The sequence below is a fragment of the Anolis carolinensis genome, unplaced genomic scaffold, assembly GCF_035594765.1.
Source record: "Anolis carolinensis isolate JA03-04 unplaced genomic scaffold, rAnoCar3.1.pri scaffold_11, whole genome shotgun sequence".
In the NCBI taxonomy this organism is placed as follows: domain Eukaryota; kingdom Metazoa; phylum Chordata; class Lepidosauria; order Squamata; family Dactyloidae; genus Anolis; species Anolis carolinensis.
The window spans coordinates 14,018,430-14,045,749 of record NW_026943822.1 but is presented as its reverse complement, the minus strand read 5'-3'; the positions used below and the strand labels follow the sequence as shown (position 1 = coordinate 14,045,749).

The 27,320-nt window shown below is 39.5% G+C and overlaps 3 protein-coding genes across 6 annotated transcripts in view; 2 read left to right on the top strand and 1 right to left on the bottom strand.

Moving 5' to 3' along the window:
• The window catches only part of adamtsl3 (ADAMTS like 3), a 175,000-nt gene extending 167,355 nt beyond the window's left edge, over positions 1-7,645 (top strand). For both annotated transcript variants that reach the window (XM_062963560.1, XM_062963561.1), the window contains 4 exons: positions 533-716; positions 4,051-4,255; positions 6,579-6,688; positions 6,778-7,645. In XM_062963560.1, coding sequence (XP_062819630.1) covers positions 533-716; positions 4,051-4,255; positions 6,579-6,688; positions 6,778-7,000 — 722 coding nt within the window. In that variant the 3' untranslated portion in view covers positions 7,001-7,645. The remainder of the gene's footprint in view (positions 1-532; positions 717-4,050; positions 4,256-6,578; positions 6,689-6,777) is intronic.
• Positions 7,646-9,188: 1,543 nt separating this feature from the next.
• saxo2 (stabilizer of axonemal microtubules 2) lies at positions 9,189-21,342 on the bottom strand. Its single transcript, XM_008122711.3, has 5 exons — positions 21,211-21,342; positions 15,988-16,167; positions 14,432-14,634; positions 12,946-13,893; positions 9,189-9,462 (listed from the first exon to the last, which is right to left on the bottom strand). Exons 1-5 carry the CDS (start codon positions 21,249-21,251, stop codon positions 9,392-9,394), a joined length of 1,443 nt encoding a protein of 480 aa, XP_008120918.2. The 5' UTR covers positions 21,252-21,342; the 3' UTR covers positions 9,189-9,391.
• Positions 21,343-21,404: 62 nt separating this feature from the next.
• efl1 (elongation factor like GTPase 1) overlaps positions 21,405-27,320 on the top strand; it is a 29,805-nt gene continuing 23,889 nt past the window's right edge. The window contains exons 1-7 of one of the 3 annotated variants that reach the window (XM_062963563.1): positions 21,405-21,494; positions 23,349-23,453; positions 24,157-24,224; positions 24,332-24,416; positions 25,222-25,355; positions 25,736-25,873; positions 27,106-27,320. In XM_062963563.1, coding sequence (XP_062819633.1) covers positions 23,363-23,453; positions 24,157-24,224; positions 24,332-24,416; positions 25,222-25,355; positions 25,736-25,873; positions 27,106-27,320 — 731 coding nt within the window. In that variant the 5' untranslated portion in view covers positions 21,405-21,494; positions 23,349-23,362. Of the gene's footprint in view, positions 21,495-22,500; positions 23,020-23,348; positions 23,454-24,156; positions 24,225-24,331; positions 24,417-25,221; positions 25,356-25,735; positions 25,874-27,105 lie in introns of those variants that run through there. The other 2 variants (XM_062963564.1, XM_062963565.1) reach the window with 2 other exon arrangements.

Here is a 27,320-nt window from a genome sequence, read left to right as displayed (position 1 = left end):
AGGCCCCGCAGTTAACCTGGGTAAAGGAAGAAGCACATCTTGAAGCTTTAAAAGGTGCCTGGGTGTGACGGCATAGTGCCGTTACCTTCCCACCAGAGCGGTACCTATTGATCTACTGTTTTCGAACTGCTAGGTTGGCAGAAACTGTAGCTGACAGCGGGAGCTCACCCTGCTCCCCAGATTCGAACCACCAACCTTTCAGTCAGCAAATTCAGCAGCTCAGCGGTTTTAACCCACTGTTATTGTTTAACCATTTGTTCACCGCTTTGAGTCCCACGTGTGGAAGAAAAGCAGGATAAAAATAAATAAATGGCAGTAGTAGTAGTAGTAGTAATAATAATAATAATAATGTTCTGCCATTATTCCCCATGCACACACTTTGAACCAAATAGTTCGTAAAACAATAGAGCTGGAAAATAAGTGCCATACATGATATAAGGCAAGTGGTTGTATCATGAAGTTGTAATTATATCTGATATATAATCTGCATCCTTTACTCTTGTTTCTATGCCCACCCTATACGTTTTTCCAGAGTATAAATGGAAGCTTGGGGAGTGGAGTCCTTGCTCTGCTACCTGTGGAAATTCTGGGACCCACTTCCAAAGGATCCAATGTGTAAATGAGAAGGAACAAAAGGTGAACAAATCATTGTGCAAAGAGAGCGTGAAGCCCATTGTAAGCTATCAGCCTTGCAACATCCACGATTGCCCTGCAAGGTATGTACACTTCGTATTTGTTTCTTTTTAGTATATGTTTCAAAATGTTGACTGCTGGAGGTGAAGAGTAAAAACCAGCACACCCAAATTCTTTGCCATTGGGAAACTGATGCATCTAATGGGAAGGGCAGCACTGTACCTAACTGTTGTAGAGACATTTTTAAAAATGAGGAAAAAAGAGGCAGTAGCCCCGAGGCAGAATTAACATGATTTACATCCTCTTAGAATTAACCTCCTATTAAAAGCAGGTAGTTAAATCCAGTTTAAAATAAATAAAAACGTGCAGGATAGGAATATAAGACATCACTATCACGTTACACCATATCATTTTAAAAATCAGTCAAAAACTTCATAAAAAAAGAAAAAGGATATTTTTTTAATATACGTGTGTGTGTGTGTGTGTGTGTGTGTGTGTGTGTGTGTGTGTGTGTATATATATAACTAGCTGTGCCCAGCCACGTGTTGCTGTGGCGTTGTATGGTGGTGTTGGTGAGAAATTGTTGAGGTAGTGGTGGTATTGAATGTCTGTTGTGTGGTAGTCTTTATGTTTAGTAGTGTGGAGTCAAGATAATCCAGTTCAAAGCAGATAATATAAGATTCTAAATGGGTTATATAGCTGTGTGGAAGGGCCTTGAGTCTACACTGCCATATAATCCAGTTAAAATCTGATAATCTGTGGAAGAAGCCTAAGTGAGGCCTAACTGTGCCTGTCCCCTGGGCTGAGTAGGTTGCTAGGAGACCAGGTGGGCGGAGCTTAGCCTTCTAACTGACAGCAATTGGATAAAAACTATTATTCCTCTCCCTCTAATTAGGACTTTATTTTTCTTTTCTTTTTGTTGTATCAACCTAGAGCCATGAATGATGGGTTGTGTTGTCAAATTTCGAGGTTGGGGGACCTGTAGTTTTGTTGTTTTGTCCGCTGCCCTGATGCCATCACTCTTTTATATATATAGAAGATTAAATGATTGTAAAAATTGGTAAATCACCACATCCCCTTCGCCCTCCAAAGTCTCAAAGATTGTGTCTAATTCAACAGAGAGGGTCCAATTTCATTTGTTTTAAATAATCCTTTACCGAGTTCCAGTTAGTTTCTTTCTTTGGTAAACCTTGGCTTGGAGATAGCCAATATGTAAGTTTATCCATGTTCATCACCTCCATGACTTTATTTAACCATCCCTCCTTATTCGGTATCTCCTTTCGTCTCCAGAGCCTGGCATATGTTATTGTAGCGGCAGTGACCAAATAACTGAACAAGATCTCTTTATTTTTATCATGGTCAATGTCTAACATTCCTAATAAGAAGTACTCCGGTTCTCTTTTAATTTTTATCTTTAAAATTGTTTGTATAGCTTCACTTAAAAGTTGGGCTTTTGGACCTGACCACCATAAATGAAAAAAGTGTCCATCTGTTGCTCGCACTTTCAACATTTGTCAGATGTGTTCTTATAACATTTAGAAATTTTATAGGGGGTAATATACCACCTATATTGCATTTTTAGCCAGTTTTCTCGCATGTCATATGCATAGGTATATCTAAGGCCCTGGTTCCAAATCTTCTCCCAACTTTTTAGTTGGATCTGATGGCCCACATTCTGAGCCCATTTCACCATACACTCCTTTATCTGATTTTCTGCTGTAGCCCACTCTAGTAGTTTTCTGTATAAGTTAGATAGAAGTCAATCAATTTTTTTCTGTCTCTCTCTTCTTTATATCTCATTTCCTACTTTCCTATAAACAATCAGTCTTCTCCCACTTTCGATGTGAAAATTTTATTACTGGCTAACCTATATTCTCTTTCTAACCTTATATATAAAAACTAGCTTTGCCCGGCCACGCGTTGCTGTGGCTTATGGGAATTATTTGTTGGCCAGGTGGAATAGGAGTGAATAGCCTTGCAGCGTGAAAGTCTGGCCATTTTGTGGAGTGGTTGGAGTCGTAGCATTAATCAAAGAGGCGCTTTGAAGTGTGGGTACTTCCTTAGTAGGGGGATTCTTGTTTGGCCAGATTGAATGGTATTGAATAGGTTTATAGGTTAAAAGCCTGTTCGGTTTGCACATAGGGTATTGTTGCTAGGCGAGGTTAAATGGGACAGAGTAGTGTTGTGGTTTCAAAGTTTGGGGGTTTTGTATGTAGAGGAAATGTTGGTTGGCCTGGTTGAAATGTATTGAATAACCTTGATGGTTGTAAGCCTGGTCAGTTTTTACCTTGCGGAATCCTTGGTCAGTTTGAATAGGAATCAATAGTGTCGGTGTGGGAGGTTTGAATGGTGGAATTAGCCACCTTGATTAGTTTTTAATGGCCTTGCAGGTTGAAAGGGTGTTTGTTTACTGTCTGGAGGAATGTTTTGTTGGGAAGTGTTAGCTGGCCCTGATTGTTTCGTTTGTAGAATTCCCAATTTCCCTGCTTTCCGAGTGTTGGTCTTTATTTTGTCTCCTGGTTTTAGAGATCATATTGTTTTCTATTATTATACCATAGTAAGTCTTATATATTATATTTATAAAGTTATATTAGGTGGTTAGAATTGGATTATATGAGGTCAGTTGTACATAGTTGCATAAAATGTTGACTGAACTGGATTAGATGGCAGTGTAGAGTGAAGGCGATGTCATAGAGGAATATTATTTAGAATGCCAAGGTAGATAATCCAGTTTAAAGGAGATATTGGCAGATGTGCCTTGGTATTCTGGGTAATATTGTTGTGTGGCAGGGGTTTGAGTGTAGACTGCCACATAATGGAGTTGAAATCAGATAATCTGTATTTTCTAGGGACAGTAGTATGGATGAGGTCTAAATGCAGTTTGTCTGTGCCCTGGGATACATGCGTGGGCCAACTTGGGCCTTTGCTGCAGGTGGTTTGGACTTCAACTCCCAGCATTCGTTACAGCCTGAGTCCCTTTTGTTTTTTCTCATAGAAACTTAAGGTGTTAGGAATGGTGAGAGTTGAGGTCAAAAACAGCTGGAGGGAAGGCTCAAGGGTGGGTGAAGAGTACCTGGTCGCCTGTTGTGGTTGTTGCTGTTGTGATTGTGTTTTTAGTGTAATTGTGTTGTATCTTACTTGCGGCAGGGATGATTGATTGTGTTGGCAATTTTTGAGTTTGGGGGGTTTGGGGTTTTGTTGTTTTGTGAGTCGCCGTGATGCCAAAAGCCTTTTATATATAGAGAAGATTTCAATAAAAAAATACTTTTTAAAAATCAGTCAAAAACTTGCCTTTTAAGAAAGTCTTAACCTGCTGGTGGAAAAAAGAGGGAATATGCTAGTTCGATCTCCCATGTATGCCATGATTTTTTTTTTTTTTGCCTTTGTGTTTTACTTTTAAATCCTTCTCCTCTCCAGATGGGCAACAAGCGCATGGTCTGAGTGCTCTGCTTTATGCGGCAGTGGGTTTTCCCAGCGGCAAAGAGTCTGCAAACAAGTCAAAGCCAATGGCACTGTTAGGACGTTGCCTCCGAGCAGCTGCATAGACAGAGAGAACCCTTTGGAAAAGAAACCTTGCGTGGGTCGTTCTTGTACAGAATGGATGGTTCATCCATGGGGCCAGGTAACTGGTGACTTCCAGTGGGGCTTTAAGCACAATTCACTTTGGAAAGCTGCTCCCAAACTGGGGAAAATGTCAATTACTAAACTTAGCCCAAAAGGAAATGAAATGCAGAGATATAGTACAGTTGATACCTGGCTTGACAGCCATCCATGTAAAAAGGATCTAGGAGTCTTAGTAGACCACATGCTGAAGATGAGTCAACAGTGTGACGCAGCAACTTTAAAAAGTAATGCAATTTTAGACTGCATCTGTAGGAGTATAGTAGGAGGATCAAGGGAAATATTAGCCCCACTCTATTCCACTTTATCTGGAACATTATGTCCAGTTCTGGGCACCACAATTCAGGAAAAATGCTGACAAGTTTTATTCATCGGGCTATTTATTAACTTAGTATTGTTTTATGGCATTGAATGTTTGCTTCCTTTGTTAGAAACTACCCTGAGTCCCCTCGAGGAGATAGGGTGGGTTATAAGTAAAGCTGTTGTTGTTATTGTTGTTGTATTATTATTATTATTGACACAAAGACATAATATGACACTGCAAACGACATATATATTCTGGATTTCGTATTACAAAATCACAAGTCGAACACTTCCCAAGTATTTAGGACTGTGTGATCATTATTTTTATTATTATTTTATTATGACACAGCAAACAAGATAGATATGCTGGATTTCGTATCACAAAATCACAAGTCGAACACTTCCCAAGTGTCTAGGACTGTGTGATGTATTTTCGAATGATGCGCGCAGATCCCAGTAGGGTGGTCTTTTGCAGTTGGCAGATCGTAATTTTGTCAATGCCTATTGTTTCCAAATGCCGGCTGAGATCTTTTGGCACGGCACCCAGTGTGCCCATCACCACCGGGACCACCTGCACTGTTTTCTGCCAGAGTCTGTGAAGTTCAATCTTGAGGTCCTGATAGCGGCTGAGTTTTTCCTGTTGTTTTTCGTAAATGCGAGTGTCCCCTGGGATGGCGACATCAATGATCCAAACCTTTATCTTTCCACAACTGTGATGTCTGGTGTGTTGTGTTCCAGAACTTTTTCAGTCTGGATTTGGAAGTCCCACAGTATTTTTGCGTGCTCATTTTCCCATACTTTTGCAGGTTTGTGATCCCACCAGTTCTTTACTGCTGGGAGGTGGTACTTGAGGCATAAGTTCCAATGAATCATTTGGGCCACATAGTTGCGCCTCTGTTTGTAGTCTGTCTGTGCGATTTTCTTACAGCAGCTGAGGATATGATCAATGGTTTTGTCAGTTTCCTTGCAGAGAGTGCATTTTGGGTCATCAGCTGATTTTTCGATCTTGGCCTTAATTGCATTTGTCCTGATGGCTTGCTCCTGGGCTGCAAGGATCAGGCCTTCTGTCTCCTTCTTCAGGGTCCCATTCGTGAGCCAGAGCCAGGTCTTCTCCTTATCAGCTTTTCCTTCAATTTTGTCAAGGAACTTTCCGTGTAATGTTTTGTTGTGCCAGCTGTCAGCTCTAGTTTGTAGTGCGGTTTTCTTGTACTGGTTTTTTGTCTGCTGTGCTTTGAGGAGTTTCTGATTTTTGACTTCATTCAAAGCAGGTTCTTCACTTTGCTTTACATATTCTGCCAGGGCATGTTCTTCTTTTACTTGTAAGAGTCCTCTGCCCCCTGATCTTCTAGGGAGATACAGCCGGTCAACATCACTGCGAGGGTGCAGTGAATGATGAATGGCCATGAGTTTTCTTGTTTTTCTGTCCAAATTGTCCAGTTCCATCTGTGTCCAGTTTATGATGCCAGCAGTATATCTTATGACAGGTATGGCCCAGGTGTTTATGGCCTTGATGGTGTTGCCTCCATTGAGCTTGCTTTTGAGAATTTTTCTGACCCTTTGTGTGTATTCTTTACTGACCACAGTCTTCACATGTTCATGTTTGATGTTGTTCAGCTGTAATATGCCCAGATATTTATAGGCTTCTGGCTGGTGACACTTTATCGTTTGGCCATTAGGCATATTTATGCCCTCACTTTCAATGATTTTTCCCTTCTTTAATGCCACTATTGAACATTTGTCCAAGCCAAAATTCGGACAGTGTTAGTCAGAGACTGGGTGGCACCTGCGGGGGGAGGGGGGGTTATTATTATTATTATTATTATTATTATTATTATTATTATTATTAGGTTGGAACGTGTCTAGAGGAAAACGACCAAAATTATCAAAGATCTGGAATCCATGAGCGGTTAGCTGCATACCATAGGAGAGTGAAATGGGCCATGGTACTCTTTAGGAGCTTATTTTACGCTGAAGAAAAACCATTTCCAGATTTCTAATATATTTGTCACATTTCTTTTCAGTGCACGGGTCACTGCATAGGCCATGGAGTAGGGCTGCAACACCGTCTCCTTCAATGTCAGCACCAAAACAGATCCACGGTATCAAACTCACTGTGTGATGCCAGGAAAAGGTACAGTTACCACTGGACACAAAGTCCTTTGCCCAAATTTATTTGCCTCCCATCCCTTTTTGCTCAAACCATTTTCCCATCTTCTGCAGGCCGTCTGTTAGAAGAAGCTGTTCTTCAGAGAAATGTGAAGTGTTCTGGCGGGCAGGACCCTGGCGACCTTGCCCTGTTGAGTGCGGAAGTGGACTCCAATCCCGGCAAGTCAGTTGTATACACAGGAGAAGTAAGAGGCCTGTGGCAGATCCATTGTGCGCCTGGAAGAAGAGACCAGTGACTTGGCAGCATTGCAATATCACTCCCTGTGACCGTATGTAAAAGGCTTATTTCCATTTTTGAACTCGATCACTTGTGGCAACCTGCACTTAGAGTGGTGAACTCTAGAATGAATTGGATACGCCATCAGTTGAATCCACTTTCCCATATAATTAGTGAACAAAGTTTTCCCAGTTCACAAATTGAAGCAATTGAATGCCAAGTTAGACATGGAGTTATGTTGACTTCATGCATGTTGTTCATGAATGAGTCTCCAAGCAGCTTTCAAATAACTCTGAACAGTGCAAGAGGCAAGGAGAGGGAGTGTTGATGTTTTCTTTTGGTCTTGCAGTCGCATTGCCCCAAATGAGATACTGGCCTGGGACATCGAAGAATTACATAAATTAACCTTTTCAAAATAATCCCGTCCTCTCTTATAGAAGGCAGATGTTTTAATCTGATATATAAATGTGTGCCTTCATGACACATTGATGTCGGTGGGAAAGGAGAGCCTGTGTCCCATTTTCTTTCATTTAATTCAATAGGTTTTAAACAACTGACTTTGGCTGGATCATTGCCCAAGATTGTATGCCATTTTTTAAATTAAAACACATGTAATATACTTTTTGTATATATTTATTATATTATTTTAAAGTGCAATATTTTTGTACAATGTGTAATAAAGATTCTGGAACATTTTTTTCCTTATTTCTGAAACTTGTGGATGTTTGTCTTTTTGATATTTGAAATGATCTAACTTTTGCCAGGATTCATTTTGCTGCTCATATTTTGATTTTAAATGCATATTCTCAAGACATACTTGTACCTATTGGTTGCAGCAGCTTCTTCTGTTGCTATCATATAAACCAAAGAGACCTTATATTATTCATTCATGCCCATGATGTATGTTTTTGAAGGTGGGTGGCTGGGACAGATAAGGGATTTTGTCACTCTTCTACCAATGCTACTGCTCAACAGTCTCTCCACTTGAGTTGGTTGGTCTTGGTGTAGTGTTGGAGTCCAGCAGAATCCCTATTCCAATTGACTTTTTGATGGACTAGGCGCAACTCTCTCTTGCCTGGATTAAGTTTCAATTTGCCTCTTCTGGGTTTGCTCCTCCAAGAAGGACCAGAACCACTGCTTAACAGTGTCCCCAAGTCCCATCCTTGAAAGACAATCCAGAAGAATGCCATGTTCATCAAAAAGAATAAGTCCATCAGAAAGAATAGAGACATGCTTCCCAAATCTAGTTCCCTGCATAGGTCATCCATCGAGGTGACTAAAGCTGTCCCTATCTCATAACCAGGCCTGAAGCCAGATTGAAATGGATCTAAATAATCTATTATCTATATATATAAAAGAGTAATGAAATTTCGGGCTAGGACAAAACAACAAAACTACACATCCCAGAAACACTAAACTTGGCAGCACAACCCCTCATCCATGCTTCTACGTTCATACAACAAAAAGAAAAGAAAAATAAAGTCCTAATTAGAGGGATAGGAATAATTGTTTTTATCCAAGGCTAAGCTCTGCCCACTTGGTCTCCTAGCAACCCACTCAGCCCAGGGGACAGGCAGAGTTAGGCCTCAGGCCTCTTCCACACTGCATATAAAATACAGATTATCTGATTTTAACTGGATTATATGGCAGTGTAGACTCAAGGCCCTTCCACACAGCTATATTACCCATTTATAATGGACTTAATGTAAGGTAAAACCTTTACCCTTTACCTTAACTACCACCAGTTCCTCAATACTTTATTTCCCATACCACCATACTTCGCCACAGCAACGCATGGCCGGGCACAGCTAGTAATCTATAATATTAGAGACTGGCCAATGAATTTGTAGGCCCACATCTCCTGGACTCAACTCTGAGCTTAGACTTCCAGGTTTTAGCAGTGACAGGAGTGCATTTGCCTAGCCAAACCTAATATGCCAGCTAAGGTCATTCCTTTAGATGCCAAATCTTATGAATATGCTTTGATTACATCCTGTTTAGACTACTGTAACACACTTTGCATGGTAAGCAAACAATCCGCTGGTTATTTTATCATTGGGGGTTAGGAAAAAGTTGGGATAGCCTATCCATTGAATAGATTACCATCCCATACTTGCCATTATTTGTAAATAAGAAAACTATATTGATTTGCAAAGTGTGAGGAACTAGTTTTTCATGAATTGGAAAGTGCTATCTCCCCAGTCTAGCTTGCAGTCCAAAGTGTACTTCAAGAAATAAGAAACATAAATGATAGGAGATAAATGTTTTTAATTTGATTTTCCACCATGTATAGAACATTATGTTTACACAGGACAAAGCAGAGAACAAGGAGACTCTATCCCGTGAGAATACCAAGGGAAGTGATACAAATATTCCCAGAAGTTCAGAAGGTTTCCTGTCCTTTTTTTGGATGATTTATTGAGTTCCTTTGACATCATTTATTCCATGGTCTCAGTTTCTGGACTGATGATTTGAGGGGACAATATGTGGGTTACATGCAACTTCAGTTATAAATGATTTTCCTAAAATAACGAGTACAAGTTGATATAAAGGTAAGATACAATTAGGAAAAAAATCTTGAACAAAATCAACAGCAATAATTACAGAAAGTGTTCATTCTGTCACAAACTTAACATAAACAGATTCAGTTAACACATAATTTCCAAAGGTGAATAACACATATTGTTCATTATGCAATTTCAGGCTTATATCTTTTTTATCCAAGATGAAATTGATTGAAATCTGGAATAAGCTGCTCATCCCAGACCAAACCAAGCTACAGTTAGCTATGGCCAAATCTACAGCTAAGCTGTGATATCAAGCATACTGCGTACAAATGTATGAGTAAGTTAGCCTGACTTCTGAGTAAAGATGCATAGACTTACATCATACATCTACTATAAAAGCACCTGTATTCTGTATCTGTTAATGTGAGGAATGTATAAACATGTACTTAGAAATCTAGTTTTCTTTTTGTAAACCACTCTGAGGATTATTAACATTGAAAGGCAGTATACAAATATTGTAGAAATAAGTAAATATAGTTAGGTTAACACAGTACAAATAAAAAATGTGGTTAGATTCCATGGCTTTCAGGGACATAATCTATTTTGAACTGGATTGGTTTTGCACTCTAGCTTACAATACTTTGCTTGTTTTGCTGAGATATATACAATATATATGAGATATATAAAATATAAACTATCACATATAAAATACTGCTTAATGTGTAAGTTGATCTAGCTTGATTTGGAATGACTGATGCCCAGTAATATATATCAAGTATCTCGAAAGCATGAAGCACTGCTCTCCATCATCAGATCTTTGAGATGGAAGCACTACCATGGCAAGGAGATCACTAGCCTCTTGACCCTATTAAAGTATTTTCAAGGAAGGAGGAAGGCACAGCTTATAAGGTTTGTCTCACATTTTGACCCCCAGGAATCTGCAGCATTTTGTTTTTAAGTCAGGTGTGTCAGTATGGCTAAAATCCAGACTACATGCCTCGGCTGGTGTCAGTCTTGTCACAACCAGTGATTAAAAGAGGAGATCATGGGAATTGTAGTTTAGATGAGGTGCCAAAATTATTTGGCGGAGAAGGTTTAAGATCTTGTAAAACTACAGCTCCAGTGATTCCATAATATTGAAACATAGGCATTAAAGTGATATCAAAGTGCATTAAATCTATGGTGTAGATGCACTCATTGTTACTGGAGACTCAGAATGATGCTATGGCTCAATGACTGTGGCCTTTCTTGGATAAGGATAATCTATCCACAGTAGTCCATGTAGTGCTAATGTCTTAATTTTAATAATGTGCTGTACATGGGGTCATCCATGAAGATGGCTCAGGTGCTGCAGCTACAGCAAAGCACATTACCTAGATTGGAGTATCATATGGACACCATATAAACTCAGTCTTAAGCACTTTTGCTTTTAATTTTCAAGCCCTAAACAGCTTGATGCAGGGGTCCCCAAACTAAGGCCCGGGGGCCGGATGCGGCCCTCCAAGGCCATTTACCTGGCCCCCGCCCTCAGTTTTAGACTTAGGCTCACCCAAAGTCTGAAATGACTTGGCACAACAACAACAATCCTACTTGGTTATCTCATTGGCCAGGAGCAGGCCCACACTTCCCACTAAAATACTGATAAGTTTACAGTCTGTTGGTTAAAATTATTTTTATTTTTAAATATTGTATTGTTTTTTCATTTACCAATATTGTAAATGAAATATTGTAAATGAATGATATGGTAATAGTATAATATATTGTATATACATATAATATTGATAATAAATATTATAATGTAATACAATATAATATTTATTTATTTATTTGTTACAGTATTTCTATCCCGCCCTTCTCACCCAACAGGGGACTCAGGGCAGCTAATCATAATAATACAATATAATAATATTGTATAATATAATAATATTAATTATATATTATATATTAAATGTAATATTACCAATAATATTACGGTATAATGGTATAGTATAATGCTAATATTGTGCTATGCTAATAATATAATATATTGTATGTACATACAACTTTTAAGCCTCTCCAAGTCCCCTTCGGGGTGAGAGAGGGTGGGGTATAAATGTAGCAAATAAATAAATAAATAAATGATTGTTGTTGGGGGATTTTTTTGCACTACAAATAAGACATGTGCAGTGAGCATAGGAATTTGTTCATTTTTTTTTTTCAAATGTAATTCGGCCCCTCAGCAATCTGAGGGACCATGAATCGGCCTTCTATGTAAAAAGTTTGAGGACCCCTGGCTTGATGCCTTGATATTTGAAGGACTATCCCTCCACACATGCACACACACACGCACACACATACATATACACATACACATCTTCAAGGACTATGGACCACTGGAGGGGCTCTCCTTTGTATCCCAACAGTGAAACCAATACTGGCAGTCCCCACGTTCCAAACAACAGACTTGCAAATGACTCATTGTGAAGAACGGGGCTGAGACAACAGGAAGTGAGAGAAATATACCCTTCGGAAGGGAAATTCACTCTTGAAAGGTGCCTCCACTGACGCTTTATCACCAATCCTTGTTTCCACAGCAAGCCAAGTTTTTCAAATTTCAATTATCACAGGGACAGAAAGTGAGGTGAAATCTTCTGAACAGGGGCACAGACAGCAAAACAAACAACACAGAGTGTGTTTACCCTTCCGTATGCGATCCTAAGGTAATATATATTTGGCTGGAGTTGGACCCAAAAATGTATTTGTTCCATCTTTCATACAGATTCAACTTAAGAACAAACCTACAGAATCTATCTTGTTCGTAACCTGGGGGCTGCCGATACACTATGTAAGGACACATGAGAGAATTTAATAATGTCTTAACAAATATACATGTATACATGCCTAGAGCCAGCGTAGCATGGACAGTCTGAGCATTGGACATTGGAGGACAGAGTTAAAATCCCCACTCAGACATAGAAACCTGCGCAAGTCATAGTTCTTCTGTACGTCAGAAATACTTGAAGGCACACAACAATATCCATGGTTCTAACCTATTTTAACTTTTCCAGTTTTTCCAATTCATAGGACATAAGTGAGCCAACAACAACAGCAACATGAGGCCCTCTTTTTATACTGTTCAATCGAGCCAACTTAAAACTGTATATCCAAACTAGAAATGTGAGCTGTATCATTTAGGTGTTATATCTTCTTGGGTGTAATTCAACAGTGCTTGAATGAAAATTAATGTTCAAAATTATTGCTGAAAGGCACTATTTAGTTAAAATGAACACATCCCATAAGGTCTAGTTACAGAAAAGAAATTTTTACCTACACACATTTCACGAATACATCATGAAGTAATTTTGAGATTTCCCCAAATCTTATAATCACCGTGCTTATTAAAACATTTAGATCTATTTCAGTAGTCTATCTTTGCACAATAATTTCCATATGCTTAAGGGCAAACAACTACAATTTTGAGTTATGCTATAACTGCTATTTCTTTCGGCATACGGTTACCATTTTCTTGGGCAATGTTAGGGATATCTGAGGACATTCTGCGGAAGAATTTGTGACCGCCAGAATCGCTGTTGACAAACTCATATCCCAAAGGCGATGCATAGGCGGCTGGGCAGATTTCTTGTTTCTTTGGCGTATATTCTGTACGGTACATGCTTTGGTCCTCAAAAGGCACTGAGCTAGATAGAGGCATCCTGGGAGGCCTGCAGCTCAGAACTGGAGGTACGTTGTGTGGTACATAGTGATCTCTGAAGGTGGTCCGACCATCAAACTTCCCAGAGGGTTTTAACGCATCCACCTTCTTGATAGCCTCTGGCCGACAAGCCTCCCAGGCTTGAAAGGCGTCCCGCATGGTCGTAGTCCCCATAAAAGGGGCAGTATTTCTGGTGCTCCTTTGTAATGGTTTCATGAGGACAATTGGACTGACATCATGATGAACATAATCAAGGTGGCTTGTGGTGTTCAGATCCATGCTGCCTGTGGGGGGAATGTATTCTTTTGCTTTGTGGACTTCAGGTAAGGAAACGGGCCAGGGTTGAAAGCGCTCGCGAAACTCTGAAAGTCCCTCAAATTGACCCTTTGGTGCCACTTGTTGATCAGGCTTGCAGCTTTTGGGAACCTCTCCGACAAGTCCCCTGAAATCACACCGATGGGTTGTGGTGTTATCAAAGGGCTGGCTATGTGGCTTGTATTCATCTCTTGGTATTTTAAATCTGGGTTCTAGAGGGTGAGGAACATAATCGCTGCGATGGCTTGACATGGCATTAAAAGGTTGGTCTGAAAGTCTGATTGTTAAACCAGGTTTAAAACTTTTTTGGATTGAGATTTCCTTAGGAAAGAAGGCATCCTGAAAGGTAGTGGTGTTCCCAAATTTTTCCATAGGAGGATGATAAGTGTTCGGTGCTTTATGGAGCTCCACTTTTTGAACGTCCCAGGCCCTATAGTCATCTTTAAAACAAAAACCAAATATATACATTAATATATTCTGATCGGATTGTTCATTTTCTACATCCCTGCCTCATAAATATATTAACTGCATGTCTAACCCTGCCTGATGGGTGGCACCTATCTGATCCAGAATCAGCTACTCTATTTCCCTAAAAATAAGGCCTAACCAGAAAATAAGCCCTAGCATGTTTTTTTCAGAATGCTTGTAATATAAGTTCTATCCCCCAAAATAAGCCCCAGTTAAGATCTTTAGCCAGACTGATGCATTTACTGGTAGTACTTCCATTGCAACATACAGCAAATGTATTGGTTTATAAAATAATAATATTAATACATAATGAAATACAAATAAAGAATATTATTGACAATACCTAAAATAAATGATAATATAAATTACAAAATACCCAAACGGGCACCTTTGGACAAGAGGTAAACGCCTATGTAAACAGATGAATTCAAGCCAGCAATAGTCTCTTTAGCAAAGCAATCGAGCACACCATCATCTTTCTTATCTGACTAAAATAAAAGTCATTATTACCTCGATAAGTGGGTAAGGTATTCAGTTTCTCTCCTCTAACATAGTTTCTTTCAACAGGTCTTAGTAGTGCTACTGGCTGTACTTTGTGAGCATTGTAATCTCTTCTATAAGTGGTCCCAAGGTCAATCTCTCCAGGCTTGGGTTTGTACACTTCTCGGGCTCGAACAGGCCGATTTGCCACTTCATATGGACGATAATCAGCCCTGGAGGAAGGAAGCAGAAGGCACTAAATGAGCAACAACTGTGGCAGCAATTGACAAAACAGTGGAAGATAACAAATTGATGTTTTGAAAACCATTCTGTTTGGTGAGAAATGCATTATTTAACCCTATATAGTTTGGGCACCGTTAGGGAACCAGTCCATACACATATTTAGAGTACTCTATCTACTTGTCCGAACGTATCACCTCCTATGAGCCAGCAAGATACCTGAGATCATCTGGAGAGGCCCTGCTCTCGGTCCCACCTGCCTCGGAGGCACGGCTGGTGGGAACAAGGGACAGGGCCTTCTCGGTGGTGGCTCCCCGGCTGTGGAACACCCTCCCAAGAGAGATGCGTCAAATTCCAACCCTGTTGGGCTTCGGAAAAGCCCTAAAAACATGGCTGTGTGCCCAGGCTTTTAATCAATAATTGGTGAAGATGACACAGACTGAACTATGGACAAAGCATGAGAAAGAACGGATCTGATTTTATATTTGAAATGTATATTTTTAATTCATAATGTATTTTAATAGTTTTAACTGTCTTGTGTGCTGTTTTGTATTGGTTTGTATGGGCATCTAATTGTTGCCACTGTTGTAAGCCGCCCTGAGTCCTTTCGGGTGAGAAGGGCGGGATATAAATGTGAGAAATAAATAAATAATACTCCAACCAAAGGACGACCACCATCATCCTATTTTTTGGAGTACTGCCACACTTAGGCTGGATCATAACTATCATATAATCCAGTTTCATCATCATAATTTATTTATTACCTGCCTCTCCTTGAAGCTCGAGACGGGGTACAACATAGATACATAGGCACATGATTATATGGCAGTGCAGACTCATATAATCCAGTTTAATGCAGTTAATCTGCATTCAAAAACTGGATTATATGGCAGTATAGATCCAGCCAGGGCCAATTAATCTGCCTTGATAATTAACAATATAACACACTGGGGAGGGAAAAAAAGAAACCTGTTAATTATTTTTAATTCAGCTATCGATGATAACTGCAGATGTTAGGTGTCTCTTTCCACTGATATACAGTGAAATGTTTCTTTACAATAGGATGTCTGCTATGTTATTGTTTTTGAAATGTGCAAAATGCTTTCTTGCTTCTGAATTATTGCTCTAGTCATATACAAACAGATGTAGATTTCATGTGCTACTCATTACATTCATTGGCTATTACTTCTTTAATCAGACAACATCTTCATTAAAATATGGGTCAAATTATTTAGTGATCATTCTAATGTTTCAAGTTCTTCTGGAAACAATTTCACGAATCCCTTCATCCGCCCTATTCTTATCTTCTTCAAGACCCTTTCTTTCTATTATTGAAGTATATTTACCTGAAAGTTGAGGTGCCTTCCATTTTTCCACCATTGGACTGATGTTGCTGTTGGGGCTTGAGGCTCTGGGGAGGAGGGACATTGCCATATACAGGGTACTTATCCGCATATTCAGAAAGGAAGTTCACCACTTCCCCCTGGTCATAAATCCTTGTCGGATTATGAGGACAATAATGGCGTCTACAATTGAATAAGAACAACAAAAAAGACAAAGGAAGAAAGCATTGATCAAAAATAATTACAGATATAAAGCTACCAGAAATTGAGAGGTGTGGAGAATTTAGATATACAGTAGAGTCTCACTTATCCAACATAAACGGGCCGGCAGAATGTTGGATAAGCTAATATGTTGGATAATAAGGAGGCATTAAGGAAAAGCCTATTAAATATCAAATTAGGTTATGATTTTACAAATGAAGCACCAAAATATCATGTTAGACAACAAATTTGACAGAAAAAGTAGTTCAATACGCAGTAATGCTATGTAATTACTGTATTTATGAATTTAGCACCAAAATATCACGATATATTGAAAACATTGACTACAAAAATGCATTGGATAATCCAGAATGTTGGATAAACGAGTGTTGGATAGGTGAAACTCTACTGTAAAATGTATTTAATGCCCCTCAAAGACTGATTTTTTTTTGTTACTTTGGTAACATTTAATGTGTAACATCTCTACAGTTTTGTTTAATACCTTACATCAGACTGAATTTCCTCTGCAATTTTTTTTCAAACAAAAGAAAAATTGAAATCGTGAACTGTAAGGAACTTTCTTAACTCTGCCAATATATTATGAGTAAGCAGAAAGCAACACAAACAGAAGAAACGAACTGCCGAAGTTTCCTCCCTAATTTAACACCCCCCCCCCCGAGTCTTCTCATCTCTAAAGTTAATACAAACACAAACTAAGTCTTTTAAAACAACTGGGGTGCTGTTCAATTATCTGGATGAACTCCAAAAAGGGGACCTAGATAGAGAAGGATGATTCATTTTAGGGGGGAGGAGTTGAAGGAGTAGAACCATTTCCCCGTTTCCCTGTTATTCCCCCCACCCATGTCACTGTTGTGGAAATACATTCCCTGTTATTCACGCAGAAAAGAAAGGCTACTATGTATTTTCCCTTTGTTTCTTTTCCTCTTAGTGACCTGTGTGTATGTATTAAACTCCCCAGGTAACTATCCCTAAGCAAAACAAATCTTCCCATTGAAACACTGAATGCCATAACAAAAGCTAAACAAGTTTAAACAGCTACTTAAATCACTTTCAATTTAATACTGTATTGACTACAAAATAGTTGCCAATATTTATTTTATAAGGCATTTATTATTATGCAGAGATTGGAAACACGTGTGTTTGACTTGATGTCATGCCCTTCCATCAGTTGTACTCGAGGGCTGATACTGGAAGACCCACTACCCAGAGAGACTCTGCCCCTGAGACTCGGTCAAATAGAAACAATGGAGCATATGCTCCTCCAGTGCCTGTTCTACAGGGACATTCGATCCAGACTCAGCCTGTCTTTGCTATATGATTACCCAGGCTGTTCAGGACAATTTTACACCAACCTGCTGTTCTCAGGTACCAACCTGGTTATAATCTACAATGCTGCCAAGTTTTGTGTAGCAGCACTTAAAATCCGCCGAGTGATGACTGGATCCAACAGCTAACAATCCAACTATCAGCGAACTGAAATGTAAATCAGTTATTCCCATCCCAGTCCCCTAGACTTGTGCCCTGAATGCTCCTACCCATCCATCAATCTCCCTCCCTCTCCATCCCCTTTTTGTCCAATCCCTGCTCTAAAGAGTTTTGTGTTTTAGCTTCCAACATACCTTTGTTTTTTTAAAGCCTTTTAGAATCATAGAATCAGAGTTGGAAGAGACCTCATGGGCCATTCAGTCCAACCCCCTACCAAGAAGCACGAAATCGCATTCAAAGCGATAAAATTTGGATTTTATGTACATGCTTTTTTGAGACTGTACCCCACTTATGCTGGTCTATAATTTATTTATTTATTTACAGTATTTATATTCTGCCCTTCTCACCCTGAAAGGGGACTCAGGGCAGATCACATTATACACATATAGGGCAAACATTCAATTCCCATAAACACATCAAACAGAGAAAGACAGACACAGAGGCAATTTAACCTTCTCCTGAGGGGATGTTAGATTCTGGCCACAGGGGGAGCAGCTGCTTCATCATCCACTCTGACGGCACTGCCTCATTCCAAGTCGTAAATTAGTTAAACTTGCCTCCCCACTTTATAAGTGGTACCTTATTTCCTACTTGATAGAGGCAACTATCTTTCGGGTTGCTAGGTCAGCAACGAGCAAGGGCTATTTTTTATTTTTAATTGACGGGTGCTCACCCCACCATGGGCTGGTCTCGAACTCATGACCTCATGGTCAGAGTGATTTATTGCAGCAGGCTGCTCAACAGCCTGCGCCACAGCCCGGCCCCAAAATCAAAGATATTGATTTGGTTTGACTTAAAGGTTCTGTGCTCCTTCCAGTGTTATGCTGCCTAATGACCAGGATTTAAACATCTAATTTGGTTCATATCATGATTTTATTATTTTTCCTTTTTTGACTTCATTGCATATCCCCAAATGCTTCTGAATCCCCCCTCCCTGGTTTCAAAAGCAGTTCGCTTTGAGGCATAGAATGCTTCTCACTGGGAAAAACAAGTTTAGAATATCATAAATTTGCTTCATTGTTATTGGCTACTGGCAATAACCCCCTTGATAGATTGTCACCTTGACGTGGTGAGGGGGCTTGCGTGTTCCAATGAACCTGCGGGCACGACCACGGGAGTCACATACTCCCAGGAGTGGCCACGGGGAGGATCCAGACCAAGAACAATCCGAAGACCCAAAGACCTCAACGGCGGAGCAAGCAGAGGATAACATGGTACATGTTAAAAACGGCTGTGAAGGCGGAAGAAGGCTGCAACAGACTGAGAAGCCACTCTCGTTGTGTTAATCACACCACTGTTGGGACCTCAATCTGTGAAGACTGTGTGTTGACCGGCCATGCATCGACCTCCACACATTAAAAAAATCCAAGAAATAGAGGACCATCATCCTCGAACTACGAGGGATCGCCTAAGTAAGTAAGGCAGTTAGTTTATAAGCCAGAACCCATTGGAAAAATCATGCTTTCTCAATAGCACCTTGTATTAAAATATGGAGATTGTAGCTCCTTTCTTAAAATATCTGGTTACACCTAAGTTGGCTCAACAGATGTCTTGTTTTTGACGCTTGCTGAAGTAATAATACATCTACAAGAAATGGGAATTTTTACAACCCATTTCAAAGCATTTTTATTTTTTTTATTTATCATGTCAGGAGCGAATCAAGGGTACAAGTTGTAGTGTATTTGAAAACACAAAGTTTTTAATAAAATGACATTATGCTAAGTGTCCTTTGACCACTAGCTGGCCACTTGGAGTGCCTCTAATGTTGCTGTAAAAAGGTCCTCCATTGTGCATGTGGCAGGGCTCAGACTGCATTGTAATAGGTGGTCTGTGGTTTGCTCTTCTCCACACTGGCATGCCGTGGACTCCACTTTGTAGACCCATTTCTTAAGATTGACTCTGCATCTCATGGTGCCAGAGCGCAGTCTGTTTAGCACCTTCCAAGTCGCCCAGTCTTCTGTGTGCCCAGGAGGGAGTCTCTCATCTGGCGTCAGCCACTGATTGAGATACCGGATTTTAGCCTGCCACTTTTGGACTCTCACTTGCTGAGGTGTTCCTGCGAGAATTTCTGTAGATCTTAGAAAATTATTTCCTGATTTAAGGCGTTGGCATGCTGGCTGATACCCAAACAGGGGGTGGGGCTGGAGATGTCAATGCCTTGACATCAACCTCATAATAATGCTTTTCTGAATGTTATTAGGTTCCTTTTATTGGGGTATTTTAATATAATGATTTTATCTTCTATTGCTGCTATAGTCCCCCTCACCTTTGAAGTTGACTGAATTGCATTGGTGGTTGTTTGATATTATTACTGTTGTATAAACCTTTGTTTTAACTTCTGTTTTATCATCTTCTTATGTTTTAAACTGTGTGTATTGTTTATGTATTTGCGCTGTTACTTTTGTAACATTGTGAGCTGCCCCGAGTCCCCACGGGGAGATGGTGGCGGGGTATAAATAAAGTTTTATTATTATTATTATTATTGGTCCCTTCATTGCTGGCTGCCACTTCCAGGTGGTGCAATGCATGCGAAACAATATAATTTCTCCAGCGGTGTAGGGCGTAGATGTCCTGTGATAGTGGGGTATGTCTCATTAAGAGCCACGTCCACTGTTTTAACGTGGTGAGTTTTTGTTGACACATTTCAAAAGGTTTATGTATGGGTAGCATTGAATAGCTTTCAAATGATTATGATGATGGTGGTGATGATATACAGTAGAGTCTCACTTATCCAACATAAACGGGCCGGCAGAATGTTGGATAAGCGAATATGTTGGATAATAAGGAGGGATTAAGGAAAAGCCTATTAAACGTCAAATTAGGTTATGATTTTACAAATTAAGCACCAAAACATCATGTTATACAACAAATTTGACAGAAAAGTAGTTCAATACGAAGTAATGCTGTGTAGTATTTACTGTATTTACGAATTTAGCACCAAAATATCACGATATATTGAAAACATTGACTACAAAAATGCGTTGGATAATCCAGAACATTGGATAAATGAGTGTTGGATAAGTGAGACTCTACTGTACATCAGGTATGGGCTTTAGCTCCCACCATTCCTAACAGGTTCAGGCCCTTTCCTTTTCCCTCTAAGCCGCTGAAGCGGTGGAAGTCAAAGCCCAAAACACCTGGACGGCCCAAATTTGCCCATGATACCTGATAAACGGCGCTCCATGCAGTCATGCCGGCCACATGACCTTGGAGGTGTCTATGGACAACGCCGGCTCTTCGGCTTAGTAATGGAGATGAGCACCAACTCCCAGAGTCAGACATGATTGGACTTAACGTCAGGGGAAAACCTGTACCTACCTGATATACATACACACACAAGAAAGATATGCCTAGAGTTCTGGTTCAGACCAACCAGGCCAGGCTTTTCTGTCTATTTGAGGCCTATGTCTGACAGGCGACTTTAAAGCACGTAGGAAAATAAAGGCCTATCCCTGGTTACCCTAGATGAGTTTCAACTTATTTACTGTATACTATGAAGATGATTGTGGCCTCACTTACCCGCAGGTGCAAATCTGGCACAAGCACTGGAGCTGCTTCATCTTCCCGTCTCCGCGGCGACTCCTGCTTCTCTCTGAGAACCTCTGTCGTTTTCCTCCTCCGTTGCTAGGTGACCAGTCAAGCGCCCCGTCGCTTAGCAACCTTCTCGGCCTCCACAGTGGGCTCCTCCTCTGCGCCTGCGTACTTCGCGCGCGCGCGCGGTGTGGGCGGGGCTTTGTTACGCCCCGCCCCTTCAGCCGCCGGTCCCGGAAGAGTCAGACTTCCGGTTTCTTCGCGTGAGGAAGGTGAGCTTGTTTCTGAGGGAATTGATTCTTACAGACGGTCAGGGCTAGCTTAGAAACATTTGCGCCTGCGTCTACACTGTGGAATTAATGTAGCTTGGCACCACTTTACCAGCAATAGCTCAGTGCAGTGGAAAGATATGAGTTGTAGTCTTGTAAGGCACCAGCTCTCTTTGGGCCCTTCCACATAGCCACATAACCCACAATATTAAGACAGGAAGTCTCACAATATCTGCTTTGAACCGGGTTATCTGAGCCCACACTGCTATATATTCCAGTTCAAAGCAGATACAGTAGAGTCTCACTTATCCAACATAAACGGGCCAGCAGAATGTTGGATAAGCGAATATCTTGGATAATAAGGAGGGATTAAGGAAAAGCCTATTAAACATCAAATTAGGTTATGATTTTACAAATTAAGCACCAAAACATCATGTTATACAACAAATTTGACAGAAAAAGTAGTTCAATACGCATTAATGCTATGTAGTAATTACTGTATTTACGAATTTAGCACCAAAATATCATGATGTATTGAAAACATTGACTATAAAAATGTGTTGGATAATCCAGAACGTTGGATAAGTGAGACTCTACTGTATTGTGGGATTTCCTGCCTTGATTATATGGCTGTGTGGAAGGGCTCTTTGTCAGGAGAAGATAAAAGACCTTGCAAAACCACAACTCCCACGATTCCAGATCCCAGTATCTGATCCCAGGTTTTCCGCTTTAAACTGGACTATATGGCAGTCTGGACTCAGATAACCCAGTTCAAAACAGATACTGTGGGATTTTCTGCCTTGATATTCAGGATTATATGGGTGTATGGAAGGACCCTGGATTATATGAGTCCCAACTGACTCATATAGAGAATATTCCAAAATCCGGGTGGTATGGCCATGGTCAAAAGCATTCTCTCCTGTTGTTTTGCCCACATCTATGGCAGGCATCCTCAGAGGTTGTGAGGTCTGTTGAAACTAAGCAAGTGGGGTGGAATGTCCAGGGTGGGAGAAATAACTTTTGTCTGTTTGAGGCAAGTGTGAATGTTGCTATTGGTCACCTTGATTATTATTGAATGGCCTTGCAGCTTCAAAGCCTGGCTGCTTCCTGCCTGGGGGATTCTTTGTTAGGAGGTGTTAGCTGCCTCTAATTGTTTCCTATCTGGAATTCCCTTGTTTTCTTAATGTTGTTCTTTATTTACTGTCCTGATTTTAGAGGGTTTTTAAAATATTGGTAGTCAGATTTTGTGCATTTTCATTGTTTCTTCTTTTCCGTTGAAACTGTTCATGTACTTGTGGATTTCAGTGGCTTATATGTGTAGTCTGACATGGTGGTTGTGAGAGTGGTCCAGCATTTCTGTGTTCTCAAATAATATGCTGTATCCAGGTTGGTTGATTAAATGCTCTGCTATGGCTGACTTCTCTGGTTGAATTAGTCTGCAATGCCTTTCATGCTCCTTGATTCGTATTTTGTAGGTGGTGTGTCTTCATCAGCTTCCCTATATGGTCAGTTATTCCCTTGATGTGTGGTAAGAGCAATTTTCCTCTGGGTGGATCTTTGTTTTTACTCTCGTGGCTTGTTCTTGGCTTTCCAGTTCTTCTGATGTCTGTGGTGGAGTATCTATTGGCTTGTAGAGCCCAGGTTAGGTGGTTCAGTTCATCTTGAAGGAGGTGAGGTTCACAGATTCTTTTTGCACAGTCTGCCAGTGCTTTAATTGTGCATCGAGCATAAATTCGATTTTTTATTTATATTTGAATTTTTCTATCTAGTGTTTGTCTTTGTGACCCTGACAAACCCATTCTTATTTGTTTTCATGTTTAAGTCGAGTGTTACAGCTTTGTGGTGTTTTCCTTACAGCATAGTGTCCAGCCATGGTTGTCATCAACACAAAAAAGATAATTGAGCTTCAGAAAAAGACTGCCAATATCAGAAATATTTGTATTTTGGCTCATGTGGACCATGGTAAGGAAGCCTCTATGATGTGAACACCAACTGTTTCATTACAATATATTGTCTTAAATTTATATTCCTTTAATTAATTAATTAATTAATTGTGTAGATGCTAATTTATTTTATGACAACAGTACATACAGGCGATATTGGAAAAAAATAAAACTATTCAAAAGAAGTAAAGCACACACTAAAATACAAGACTTTAGCTAACTTTAGACATTTGTCTTTGTTGACAGTTCATCAAACAAAGTGGAATTTTGCTCTGTATGCATGTTTATGTAAGGATCACATAAATTTTGCAACATGTATCTACTTTGACTGTCCATAAATAATCCAGTGTCAGATAAGGGCAATTGGACATTTTGTGATAATAAAGGAAGTGGATATATAGTCATAGATGTCAGGAAGTAATGTTTACAATCTTAATTGTGACATTTTTGTGTGCTGACTTTTATAACTGTTCATTATTGTGTTCTGACTTTTATAACTGTTCATTGATGTTATGTTTTTATTGATATGACATTGTTTTATTGCTGACCTTGTTTTATTGTTTTATTGCTGTTATTGTATTGTTGTCGGGCATGACCCCATGTAAGCTGCTCCGAGTCCCTTCGGGGAGATGGGGCGGGATATAAAAATAAAGTTATTATTATTATTATTTAATTTGATTCCTTCCTTGTGTGCTGTTTTCTTTCTTCTTCCCCTCCTTCAGGGAAAACCACATTAGCTGACTGTCTTATTTCTAGCAATGGAATTATTTCTAACCGATTGGCAGGAAAGGTAAGATTTAAGCATGTCCATCATTCCATTCAGATTTATTATTTTTGTTCTATCGATTTTTTCTATTTCAAAAGCTTCTGACAATGCAATTCTTTCTAATTTTACAGCTCAGGTATTTGGACAGCCGAGAAGATGAACAGATTAGAGGAATTACAATGAAATCAAGTGCCATTTCATTGTTGTTTGCAAAAGGTGATATAGTACATTCTGTGAATATATTTGTTCTTTTTAAAAACAATTTTCATTAAAATTATATCATACAAAATTATATCATACAAAAAGCCTACATACTACATCAAATGGGAAAAGAGAAAAAAGAATAAAAATGAAATGAAGGGTAAAGAAAAAACTGAGTCTTCCAATCTTTTGTACAGTTGCAATAACTGAATCCTAATTGAGCCTCATTGATCTTCATTTAATACTAAGCAAAAGCATACTTCTTATTATAGTTTTATCAATTTCATTAGCACATATTTAAAAGATAACTTGCTGAACGAAATAGTTATTCTTCCCAAAGTTGATTAAAATGGATCCAATATCTATCCATTAATAACAATCATAATAACTTCTATTTAAACGTGTGTGTGTGTGTGTGTATACACACACAACACACATACATACCATCACATCCATCACTAAAGGGGCTGACAAATAGTAACTGGCCTTACATGTGTTTTTAAACCTTATCCAATTGAATGCTTTCTTTTAACAAAGCAAATGCAGTTTCTCACAAATTCTCTACCTTTTAACCCAAAATGTTTAAATCCAAGTTAATTATATGTAGTTTAAATGCTTCTCAGATATCATTGTTACGATTCCCTTTGTTTATTTTGGGAGGAAGGAAAGGAATGATACTCCCACAAACTAATTAAGAGATAGTACAGTTAAACAATAGCCTTAAACTATACATCTCGGGGGGGGGGGGGCTTCCTAAATATTACTTTTACTAAATATTTAGTGTTTATTAATATTTTTGTTCATTTTCTTCCTGTTCCAGATAATCAGGAGTATCTCATCAACTTGATAGACTCCCCTGGCCATGTGGACTTTTCATCTGAAGTGTCCACAGCTGTTCGACTCTGCGATGGCTGCATCATTGTTGTTGATGCTGTGGAAGGAGTCTGCTCACAGGTATTTAGGAAAAAATAAAACAGAAGAAAATATAATGCTCTTAATTGATGCTCTTACCTACAGTATATTATTTTTGAATATTTAAAATGTAGTGAATCACATGTAAAAGTTATCCAGAAAATTTAAGTCATAGAGTATCCACAGTTGGGTTAATTTTAGTCCTAGTTGAACATTTTATCTTGTGTTATTATTGTACAAAAGCCATGTTTTTGTTTAAATGAACAAGGATTTTATAGGGCCAAATGGAGGGGTAAATATACTCACTCTTCCTAAACAGCTCTTGTTTGTTTATATACTCGTACTAGCCCAGAGTGACAAGCTATATTTTGCTTAACTCTTTTATGACATTGTGTCACTGAGTGTGTATTCTGTTGTATTAGACGCATGCTGTGCTGCGACAGGCTTGGCTAGAAAACATCCGTCCCGTCTTGGTGATTAATAAAATAGATCGTCTCATATTGGAACTCAAGTTTACACCTCAGGAAGCATATTCTCACCTTAAGAATATCTTGGAACAGGTATGAGATATTTTTTGCTTCATTGTTTTTTGTAATCAGTTTTGAGAATAAATGAACATGTTTGCAGGGTATAGCAAGTAAACCATGGTCCTACTTCGATTATGGTCCAGTACAGATGGTTTGGGTTGGTTTCTTCCTTCCTTCCTTCCTTCCTCCCTCCTCCCTACCCCCTCACCCTCCGTCTCCTTTTTCCCCCTCCTTGCTGTTCTTCCTCCTCTACCTCTTCTTCTTCCTTCTCCTCCTTCCACCTCCTCTTTTTCTTCTTCTGAAAGCATTTATGAAAAAAATATGAGGTATTCACAAACACAGTTACTGACTATTAAGTGGTGCCAATGATTAAGCACAGGGCATCAGTTCTGAAGCCGCTTTCAAAATTGTTAGTTTTCAAGTCAAATTAAAAGCACTTTTTTCAACTTTAATAAGTAGCCTGAATGCAGGAACAAAGTTATCATAGTAAGTCATGTTTTAAACTAGTGTTCTTGAAACTGATCTCATCTCTTTCCATGGAAAATGTAGTTGCCGGTGTGCTATTTGCCAATTTGGCAAAGTGTGTTAAAGCACTGAGCTGCTGAACTTGCAGACCGAAAGATCACAGGTTCAAATCCCAGGAGCGGAGTGAGCACCGGCTGTTAGCCCCAGCTTCTGCCAACCTAGCAGTTCGAAAACATGCCAAATGTGAGTAGATCAATAGGTACCGCTCCGGCGGGAAGGTAAGGGCGCTCCATGCAGTAATGCCAGCCACATGACCTTGAAGGTGTCTCCGGACAACGCCGGCTCTTCAGCTTAGAAATGGAGATGAGCACCAACCCCCACAGTCAGACATGACTGGACTTAACGTCAGGGGAAACCTTTACCTATATGGATCATTCATTGGGCAAAATGTATCTTCTAAAATACCACTATTTTAAATTGGATGTGGATTTTAGTTTATGTCAGCCTACCTGTCATAAAAACATAAGCTGCGGTAGAATAGACATTCTAGCAAACCAGAAATGACATGGGAAAATGAAAGCATCTGTTAAAAAGACTGGTACCATCAAATTTAGTATGACTCTTAGGAACTGTTTATTTTCATCTATTCTTTTCTTTGAGCTCTGGATCAAGTTCTATGCTCTTTGTTGTCTGCAGATAAAGCAGCAAGTAATATCACCTTAATAGTTGCTGCCAACATGGAATTTCTAGAGTGCTTTAGGATTAATTGGTACAGCATAAATTTTGACTTGGTTTTTTAGGTGAATGCAATCACAGCAACTCTCTTCACTTCTAAAGTCCTTGAAGAAAGGGCTGAAAAAAAAGAGGAAACTCATCTACCTTCTGATTCTGCTCATGGAGATCAAGTTTATGACTGGAGTGCGGGCTTGGAATGCACTGATGATTCCCACCTTTACTTTTCTCCAGATCAAGGAAATGTGGTATTTGCCAGTGCAATCGATGGCTGGGGTTTTGG

What these genes read in the sequence shown, in the direction of transcription:
- saxo2 (XM_008122711.3), bottom strand. Translation starts at nt 21,251, where the DNA reads ATGAAGCAGCTCCAGTGCTTGTGCCAGATTTGCACCTGCGG. An exon ending in GAAGGCACCTCAACTTTCAG is followed by an intron (nt 14,635 to 15,987) that starts GTAAATATACTT and finishes TCCTTCCTCCAG; the next exon opens with GGCTGATTATCGTCCATATG. An exon ending in TAACATTGCCCAAGAAAATG is followed by an intron (nt 9,463 to 12,945) that starts GTAACCGTATGC and finishes TCGTTATTTTAG; the next exon opens with GAAAATCATTTATAACTGAA.